The following is a 10,635-nucleotide window of genomic DNA, read 5'->3' as shown; positions in this document are numbered from 1 at the left end:
CATACCCGCTTTTAAGAGTCAATTCTGCATATATTTTCCCAACTCTGTGTTCAATGATGTCATATGGGTAGCTTGATATCCACAATGGTGGGAGTATTTAAACCACGTTAATCAGAAAACACTACAAATCTGAGTTTTTTCCCCCTAGAGTCAGTTCACCACCATACCATTGAATATAAACATATAATAAGAAATTTGCTTAAAGTCAAAATCCAGCATTCTTATTATGGAAAGATTTTGGAGGGTTTTTTTTTCCTTCAGAGATTATAAAAGATAATTATTACATTTATTACAATGTTTTAAAAAGTATGCTGAATTTTATCAGAAAGAATAAGAGACAAATAAAAGAAGCAACAAAGTCTATTAATATATTTCATTAAAAATTTTATTTTTGGAGCTTATAAACGGGTAACTTCCAAAATAGTAGCAATACAGAGTATCTAGCAACATTTTAATATTTCTTTTTACTCCACAATTTGCTTTCCATAAACGAATATAGTGGCTTAAAGCAACAATGCTCTTAACTCCAAGATCAGTGTCTGGGTATTTTCACTACATATTTTGAGCACATAATAAAGCAGAGACAATTAATTATTTTGAATACTTTATTTCCATTCAGAGTTTAGCAATTACTTCGCTTCACATTATTTTGTCACAAATAATAACCAAATATCCCACCTAATAGCCAAAGTCATAAAACTATTATAAATTAAGTCACTGGAATTTATAAAGTTAATATAAAACAGTAACTATACTGGCACACATTTGTATTGAGCCTTACTAGAAATATGCCACAATAACAAGCTTTATTAAAGAATGAGGTCCCTGGGCAATAAGGGAAGAAGGGATACATCACCAAAAATTATTATGAGGATTGTAGGTAAGAAGACATCTACCTACAATTTTAACTAAATAAAGGAGGAAAGGGCATACATCATCACAGCTGGTGGCACTTCAGGAAAATATATTGACCATGCTATCACCAATCTGTTCACCATCGTCAGAGCTCAGCATCAGGCTCTCCAGACATTCTGTTACTGGCCCACTCAATTTCTTTACGTGGAACTCAAGCCTACATTTATGGTAACAACAGAATATTACACTGCTATTTAATGTGACGGTTAGACAAACAACAGAGAAAAACTACTAGGGTCCAACTAACTGCAAGCCATCTCAATACCCCTGAAAATAGGGGCAAAAATGAGTCATTAAGAAACGGTTTTCGAAGAGCAATACATTATCTAATGTGATTTATAAAACAAGTGAAGGAACCCTGAATTAAGTAATCGTCAAAGGAAAAAGTTATAATATTTGAAAATTCGAAATGTCTTGATGCTGATTTTTATCAAAGCAGTACTCTATTAAGCCATTAAGTTGGAACAAATTCCAAACTCACATTTACTTATATCACCTGAGTTTAATAATCCAATAAATGACAAAAAAGACAAAGAATGAAAACAGCATCATATAGCACAGCAGCTTAGTTTGGCTCCCTCTGGATAAAATCTTCAGTTTCCCCATAGTTTTACCTAGAAATCCAGTTGTAGAATCAAACTGTGAATCCTATGAGGGGAAAATAAAATATAACGGTTAGATTCTAATATTCTACCCATATATGCTCAAATAATCTCAGGATGTTCAAATAATTGAATACAAAAGTACTTTTAATGACAATTTTTGTGTTTAATCAGTTCAGGAGCTTATCTATAACTGAGTAATCAAATTGGCCTGATTATTCCATTCAAAACACAATAATTCTCAATGAATAAAAAGCTCTTTCATTATCTAATAAACATTTTCTTCAGCTGCACAGAGTAATTAAAAAACCCAAACCATGTAGGTCTTATTCCAATCATGTGGCTTGAAAAACATTAATAATAAAGGTAAGTAGTTTTTCCACTATCGGACAGGTTTTTCCCCACTTTTTATTCTGGCTTGGCTCTACAACGTCAAACAGTCGGTTGCTTTCTAGCAGAGTAATATTTCATCCAAAATTTAATATGTTTAGCAGTTTAATGTACCTTTACTTTTAAAATCCTTCTGTTTAAATAGCTGACTTTTAAGTACTATTAAAAGCAAAAAACCAAACCAACCGCTGTCAAGTCAATTCCAACTCATAGCTACCCTACAGGACAGAGTAGAACTGCCCCACAGGGTTTCCAAGGAGCGGCTGGTGGATTCGAACTAATGACCTTTTGGTTCGCAGCCAAGTTCTTAACCACTGAGCCACCAGGGCTCCTTAAGTACTGTAGTACCTGTTAAAAGCTACAGAACTTCATGTAGAGGTGGTGGGAGATGTGGTAAGGACCATAAATATGAATGGGGAAAAAATCTGTCAGATTAAAACATAGCTGGAAAAGTCTTTAAAATGACAGGCTAGGTATGGATAAAAGAGATCCTGAGTAAATGCCCCAGCATAATAATAGTCTTGTTTAGCTCAGGCTCTATGTAGCTCACGTGCTTTAGATTGATGGCTCTTCACCAGAGCTATGTATCGAAATCACCCAGGATGCCTTTTTTCCCAAAATACATATGCCTATTTCCCTTTCTCTGAAATTCTGAGTTAGCATATCTAGAGTGGTCCAGGCATAAATAGTTTCAAAAAGTTCCCCAGGTAATTCTAATATATAATGTTTTTTTTTTTTTTGGGGGGGGGGAGCCGGGGCAGGGAACACTACGTTTTTGAACAGTACAACTTTAAAAGCATATGGAAAAACTAGAGATGGTCCAAAGAAGTTGGACATCAAAATCAACATAAAAGAATGGAATGTGGCTCTAACAGGGAAAGGTGAAGGGTCACGGGTGTGATTATGTTCAAATCTATGAGGGATTTGTTCAGAAGTGATTTTTAGGAGATCAAGCAAAAAAAAAAAAAAGAGTTTACATGAACTGAAATACATTTGGTTGGTTGGATACAACGTGCTTCGGATTTACTTGATTAATAACTTAATAAATTACTACAAGTCTTTTATCTATTGAGCTCTCTAAGAACATGCAAAATAATCATTTGACCTGAGTCCTCAATAGTGTTTCTAAACACAAGATTAGAGATATATTAGCTTCCTCCTCATCCTCCCACCTATATGTTTTGGGAAAGGTGAAAAATGCAAAAATATGGCAAAAAATAAACCTTATAGCTATTCCACACTGATTAGATACAAATGGGTGACAATCCAGGACATATAATCTCCAGGTAACCTTTCCACATCACTTCTCGCTAATTCTAATTAGGGTGGCCAGAAATACTTCAGCCCAGTAAGACAGAGTTCAAAATTCTCAATTTAGTGGTTTATTTTCAGAAACATTCCAGAATATTTCTACCAGAAGACAGTTTTATGTGACATCAACAAAGCTTTTAATGACCAGCTATGTACTTCAGATCTATTTCAAAATGGATACAAGTTAAAATGATACTATTCCTGATTGTTTAACAGACTTAATCTGAGAATATTACCTCAAATTTCTTAAAATTAAAATCAAAATACACTTACCATTTCGGCTAATAATTTATTTTGATTTTTAACTTCATGGCCTATTTCTATGGAAAGCTATAAAGAGAAAAGCATATACCTTATTACTCATATAAAGGCATTTAAATGTTAAAAAGTAAAAATAATAATGCCATTCTAAGCATATACATCTTCGTAAATGAAACTGCTTTCTAGAAATATAAAATATACTCTCTTTTCTGATACATTTTCCACTGAATTTAAAGGCAAGTAAATTTAGAATATCTATTCCTTCCTAGCTGTGGACATTTCCTCTCTGCTCTTTATTCTGATTTTATCTTAACATTTAATTCAGTCTTTCAATTTTGGCATACATATATATACTTTCCTCTGGTTCTCTTATCCTGGGTTCTCATATCCTTGCACACTCTCTTTAATTATTTTATTCATGCAAAAGCATTTATCTGTATTTTTCCTTTTACATTTTAAAAGGTATACATGCATCCATATGAGCAATTCAAATCCAGAGAAAGTATTTACTATTTTCCTAATAAAACATGCCATTACTTTGAATATATGCCTAAATTGATGGTTTCTTTAGATTTCAAAGGTAGTAATTTTTTATTTAAAATATGATAATAAAGTTTTAAAAAATTTACAAGTTAGTGTTATCCACATGCTGAAGCTATGCAGAAAGGTGGCTGAGCCTACAAAAAAACAATACTATAGGTAATTACAGCTGCTATTCAAAACAAAACTGATCTAGTACTTCACATGACAGATTTGTCAAAGGCTTCACTTCTGAGATACTTGAATAAATACAATCAACTACTGAAAATTTTGGCAAATCACTGCAAATGTTCTCGAAGGCTATTTTTAAACTTAATTTGTGTGGAAAGTGTATGGGATAATACTGACACAAAACCACAGAATTCTACAGACCAGAACATGAGCTTTTCCAGAAACTTAACAATTCAAAGATAATAAAGTAGCTATAAAGCTAGATAGCACATATCATCCAAGGACTTTCTACACTGTCATTCATGACAAATAAAGAAATTTTGAAGAGATCACAGCTTTCTTCTGATAAGAAGCCTAAACTGTCAATGTCTGAATTAAAAAAAAAAAAAAAGAATGAAGCATTTAAACCTTAAGCATCTCCAAATGTTGTTTTCTAAATTATCAACATTATCCAATATTGCTTAGTTCATGGATCATCTCCTTATGATTTAATACAACTGTGGAAACAATACTGTTTCAGAATGTAATAGTCTCCTGGCTGAATACAACTCAATTTTCCAAAGACTGTAGTGAAACACCAACTAAGTTTTGGCAGTATGAGCTTCTAGTGAATGCCCTATTAAGGCTTTGGCACGTTTAACATAATGTAGAAGCAATCAAATAAACTGTTAGAACAATCTTTTTGTAATTATTTTATTTAATACATATTTACTAAATCAGTATCACTGATAAGAAATTCATGCTAGTGTAGAATATAAAAATGAGTAAAACAGAAAACTCTACAATCTGGTAAATTTCTTTTACATATAAATTAATTCCTATACAATAAGTGCCATAGCAATGATACAAATGGTCTCATGTTCATAAGGGAAAAAGTTACTCTTAGACATGGTGAGCAGGTAAAGCTTAGAGGAGGGAGGAGCTGAACGAAGTGGGGCCTTTTAGAATGGGCAAGGTTTTACCCAATGTAAGCAAGGAGAGGATGCTTAAGGCAAAGGGCTAGCGTGGTCAAAGATATGGGTGGGAAAGCGACAAAGGTGCACAGGACACAGAGAGTACTCCAATTTATCTGGCAGAAAGACATACACAATGTGGAAGCACAGGAGACAAAGTCTGAACACCTGGGGCCAACCTTTGAAGAAACTGTTGGGTCAAGCTCCAGAGTGTGAACTTTATTTATTAGATCATGGGAGAACACTGAAGATTTCTGGGAGTAAAGTGATACAATTTAAATGATACTCTAAAAATATTACTGTTGTAACTGTATGTAGCTCATTTCCAAACATGCAAACAACTAGGAACAGATAGATTATGAGGCTCTCGCAATAGCCCACCTAAGAAAATCAGGGGATAACAGTAGAAACAGAAAAACAGAATAGAGATAAACACTGCAAAGAATGAATCACAAGACGGTGAGTTGAGGTACAAAGGTAGAAACACGAAAGACCCAGGTTTGTAGTTTAGGAGACTGAAAGAAGAAATGTCAGAAGTGCTGCTTGGGGGTGGGAATTGGACAGCTCTGTTTTAGACCTTACTGCAGTCAACATGAACAGTATTTAAGATTTAACCATAAAATATAGCTGGTGTTAAAAAAAAAAAAAAATTCAAACAAACATACCATATCTTTTGGCCACATTTTCTAACCTTCAACTCAAATCATGTTCTAAAGTTTGAGTGCATTTTGACCTTACTGTACCACAGTATTTGGATAACTGAATTACTCAGTATGATGCCAATATAATTATATACTTTATAGGAAAATAATATATATGTGCACATATATATATGTAATCTGTTGTTGTTGTATACTTACAGATTTTATAGCAGTTACTTTGCTTCTCAGACTTTCAGTGAGTCTCTCATTTTCTTCTTCACAGGCACTGTATCCACTATTAGCATAGCCATAGTTCCCATAATTTCCAGGAGGTACTCCTTCACCTGCAAGGATCAGATTTAGAAGCGTAGTTTTAGCAAAAACAGAAGTCACTTTTGAAACCTTGATAGTTAGAAAAGAACTAAAAAAGACCCCTGGAGGGCGTTGCAGACCACATATGCTTATAATATTCATACTTCATGTTAAAAATCAATAGCCAGACAGAGATCAGAACAATTTTTCCATTACCAGTTCATTTTAATATACATTTATTAATTGCCTATTGATCACCCACAAAACATTAAAATAGGCACTAATTTACAAGGAAAGCCAGAAAATATTCCCTGCTCAATGGAAGCATATATTCTAATACAAAACCTCAAAGTGCTAACATCAACTACCCACTGAAGAAGCTTGACTGTGAAAGGAAGGGGAGAAAGAGGATAATCCAGTGCGAAGGGACTCAGAGCTAAAGGAGGGTCCATTACCTGTACCTCTTTCTCTTAAATACAGGGAGAACTGAGTGGGGAAGAGTCAAAGGGAGGGGGAGAAAAAAAAAAAAACAAGCAAGAAGCTGAAGCTCTAAAAGAGGGATGAAATAACTTGTGGACTGTTAGCTGAGAAGAGGGGGATTCATTCATTCTTCAACAAATATGTGAGTGCCTCCTACGTGTCAGATCCATTGTTCTACATGCTTTTATGGAGCTTATCTTCTAAGGGATGACATTTAGAATACAGTAACCACCACCCTGCTAATATAGTACTTCATATTCCTCAGGCAATCAAACAACAGGTGGAGTGAGCATTAAACAGTGAATACATCAATAAACTGGTTGGGGGATTGAGGGAAGAAAGCATAGTTGAGGGTGTTATTTAACCAAACAATGTTTGAGTCTTTTAATAATTTGATACCACCAGTCTTCTTATTAAAGGAAGAGAAAGGATAATCTGCTAAAGTGGTGATCCTTTGGAATAAACAAGGAGAATGATGGAGGAAGGTGAACAGGGTTACACAGGATTACCAGGAAAATAAGACAAACCTAGCTGATGGAATAAACTGTAACGGTTTCAATCCTCCCGGATGTGTAACATTTCTACAGAAGAGTTCATCAGCCTAGGTTAGCAGATGAGAAGCTGGATGGTTGGACTGATCTAGAGTTGGAAGTGTACAGTGTAGGGAGCTGCAGAAGAACAAAGCCTCCCTAATCTTTTCGAGATTTCTTGCAAAAAGAATGGTTGAAGATGTGGATTGTGGGGACAAGGTTAGACAGGGATTGAAGTAGATTTGATAGTGGTCTGAGCATGTGGGAGAAAGGATGATATAGAAACAATATGCCTCAGTAAACTCAAGCATCAGGTAAAGTGACAGCAAGGGCTCCAAGGACAGGAGGCCTTGGTAGTTGAAGGATGGGTGAGGTGTGAATAGGAAGCTCTTTCAAGGCACGCAAGACAAATTCACTTTCTCTAAGAAGCAAAAGTAACTAAATATTTTTCCCACTCAATAATTAAAACTCATTTTAAAAAATGCATTCTCACTCCATCAATCAATGACATTCTGTACAAACTCTACATTAATAGGAATCAAGATCCTTAAAGAAATGGACAGTGTCTTCTACTTGTTTTACGTGACTAAGATTTTGAATATATAGCATTTGCCCAATAAGTAATTACAGACTAGTTGTATGTAATCATTTGGTAAATTCACCAAGGAATCTGTTTATAAAATAATGGCAATTTGCTTTATTTCCTTTGTTTTGCTCTTTTTACTAAATTCTAATTTTAGAGCTCTACCATACTGTTCCATTTATTTAAAACAGACATTCTCCTTTTATTTAGTGCCCAGAAATCTTTCAATGCACATGCCTCCTATTAAAGAGTTGATCTTTCCTCATACCATCATCCACCCCTAGAACAAAAACAAAAACAAAAACAAATAAAACTCTAAAAGTTGCTTTTCCAAACTTAACCACTTCTTTTGTATGAATTACTGCTTTGAAAAATTGTACAAAAGCCAAAAAGTGCCAAAGATAATCCTCAGCCTTTGTCAGTTTAGATAAATGCTACCCCTTTTAGAAAGTTTCTATCAATAACTGAGCCAAAATCATTTAGATATTCATGTGAGATATGGCAGCTTCTGCACACGAATATCTACAGAATGATTATTTATCCCAAGTTTAAAATTCCAGGTTGAGATGCAGTAATACTTTAAAAAGCAAGGTAGTGTATATTAAAAAAAAAAAGAAAGAAAGAAAAAACAAAACCCTCACCACTTCATACTAAATTCTATCGACAGTCACTTAAGTAACCTTTTATCTCTACTCCAGTGGTTCTCAATCCTGGCTGATGATCAAAACCACCAAAGAAGCTTTAAAACAAAATATTGCTAGAGATTCTGATTTATTTTGGTTTGGGTTGGGGTCCAGGTAACAATACTTTTAAAAGCTCCCTAGGTGATTCTAATGTACAGTCAGGGTTGAGTACCACTTCTGTAGTCCTTTTCCTGCAATGTAACATGGCACACTACTGCACAAAAACCTTCAAAGGAGGCCTGAAAACCTATTGATGAAGTCCAAACTCCTTGGTCTGGCACTCAAAGACCTACACGATGCAGTTCCATGTCCCCTCCTTCAACCAAACTGGCTTAATTATAATTCCTTAAACACATCATTCACATTCTAATGGACTCAAAGATACAAATGATGGTAAAGATAAGTTATAGTACAAGATGGCAGCAACATATATGGTCAAATACTATATTAAGTTCTACAGACTGAGAATGTCTCAGGGATTTCAGAGATAACTGTGTACTTTGGGGAGACTTAGGAACTTGCATTAATCCATAAATAATGGAAAGGTAAGTTTCAGATGATAGCATGATCAAAAATATAGTGTAGGGCTGTTGATAATTGCTGTTGAGTTGGTGCAGACTCTATAGCCGCTATTAGTTGTAATCAACTCGACCACAACGGGTTTAGTTTGGTTTAACTTATTCCTGCTGCTTGGTGTACCTGCTTCCTAAGCCAAAAGGTCAAAAACAAATGTTAATTCACCAAGCCTTACCACACTGTATTGACTTTTGAGTGTAAAACAAGGTTTAGAGAAGAATTGCCCTGGGTAAGATCACCTTTGACCCCGATGTTACACACTAGGGCCTTTAACAGCAATGACACATACATTTCACCTTTGTAACTCATTGTTACCAGACTAACATGATCCTCAGTTGCTTGCTTCGCATGCAAACTTCACTTTTCAAACTTCTCTTCTGAAGAAAATAAGATTCAGAGGCAGCAGTAAAGGAGAAACCAGAGCTGGGCTTTGGGAAACTCAGCACTTTCCATTATCATGCTCAGACAGTCAGTAACACTAAAAAAAAATACTTAACAATCGAGTTGCTGCCTGTATATACCCCACCCCCTAGTCCTCAAGTACTCACTCTAAACTACCATCCAACCTGGGTCTGACCTAAACTTAAGGAAATCTCTATGATTTAGGACAAATGGCATGTTTCCACTTGGCACTGTGTCCAAAGGTACCCTCCATACATTCCGCTTTCTGGCCCACATGCCAGTGTCATAAGACCGGTCCGATTTCCTCCCGCGCCCCCGCGCCCAGCACGGCCGGTTCTAGGGCCTCCAGAACTTCGAACCTCATCCCTCTTCTTACCCAGGCCTGCACGCCTCATCCTGCCCGAGAATGGAGGGAAAAGGCGGGAAGAGGGTAGAAAGGAAGGGGCGAATGAATCACCCGGACGGCGTCTTCAGCACCAGGGTCCGGCAGAACATCAACTTCTTCTCCCAAAGCGCCACGACATCAGTGAAGTCCAAACAGCGCGCTGGCTGATGGCGTCACCCGGGCACTTATTGGTGCCCTGTGAGGCGCCGTGAACAGCATTCTGGGAAATGTAGTTCATCGGCGCCGTAAGAGGCGTAGCTTGGGCATGATGTGACCGTCCTGCTACAGAAGGCTGCGGGTCTTAGGGAAGAGGGGCGAGCGCAACAGGGACTCAGATCCCAGATTTCGACTCCTGTGCTCCCAGTCAGACCCCGAGTTTAACCTGTATGTCTGCTTCTGCCGGACCGCGAGAGGATAGTTGGCTCCTTTGCTGTTTCAGCCTCTTACTCCATCTCACTTCCAGAATCGGTTCAGGGAAAGTCAAAGAACTATGCTCAAGTTTCTCATATTACAAATAAGTCATCTGAGACCCACAGAAGGGAAGGAAGAGGGTAACCATTTTGGGCCGGGTCACCCACTAAAGTTAAAGAACATAGTCCCTTGGAGTAAGTCCTACTCGGATAGTAGCACATAAGTCTCTGCCTTAAAGCTGTTTTTGTGAAATACCTACCAAAACCATTTTTAATAAGTTATTAATCTGGTAAATAAGTTTAATTCAATAGTATTTTGATAGAAAAACAGTTTTCATAAAAAGAAAGTAAACTACCATTCTCTAAAAGCAATGGAATTAAATGAAGATTGTATCAGGGACAATTATTATTGCAAATAAACACCAAAGGTTCAATAAGAAAAATGATGGCAAAGCTCCTCTTTTTTACTTAGAATCTGTGACATTCTGTA

General features: G+C 36.2%; 1 protein-coding gene across 2 annotated transcripts; it reads right to left on the bottom strand.

Annotated features, from left to right (window-relative positions):
• Positions 1–367: 367 nt before the first annotated feature.
• BET1 (Bet1 golgi vesicular membrane trafficking protein) lies at positions 368–9,883 on the bottom strand. 2 transcript variants are annotated; one of them, XM_004386147.2, is made up of 4 exons: positions 9,727–9,883; positions 6,004–6,128; positions 3,492–3,548; positions 368–1,563 (listed from the first exon to the last, which is right to left on the bottom strand). In XM_004386147.2, exons 1-4 carry the CDS (start codon positions 9,743–9,745, stop codon positions 1,408–1,410), a joined length of 357 nt encoding a protein of 118 aa, XP_004386204.1. In that variant the 5' UTR covers positions 9,746–9,883; the 3' UTR covers positions 368–1,407. The 2 variants fall into 2 exon arrangements, with proteins under 2 accessions (XP_004386204.1, XP_023596284.1); XM_023740516.1 differs by lacking the exon at positions 9,727–9,883 and having other exon boundaries at positions 6,004–6,627.
• Positions 9,884–10,635: the final 752 nt, after the last annotated feature.

Source organism: Trichechus manatus, unplaced genomic scaffold, assembly GCF_000243295.1.
Source record: "Trichechus manatus latirostris isolate Lorelei unplaced genomic scaffold, TriManLat1.0 scaffold00156, whole genome shotgun sequence".
NCBI lineage: Eukaryota > Metazoa > Chordata > Mammalia > Sirenia > Trichechidae > Trichechus > Trichechus manatus.
The sequence above is the reverse complement of the archived record's forward strand: the minus strand, read 5'-3'. Positions and strand labels throughout refer to the sequence as shown.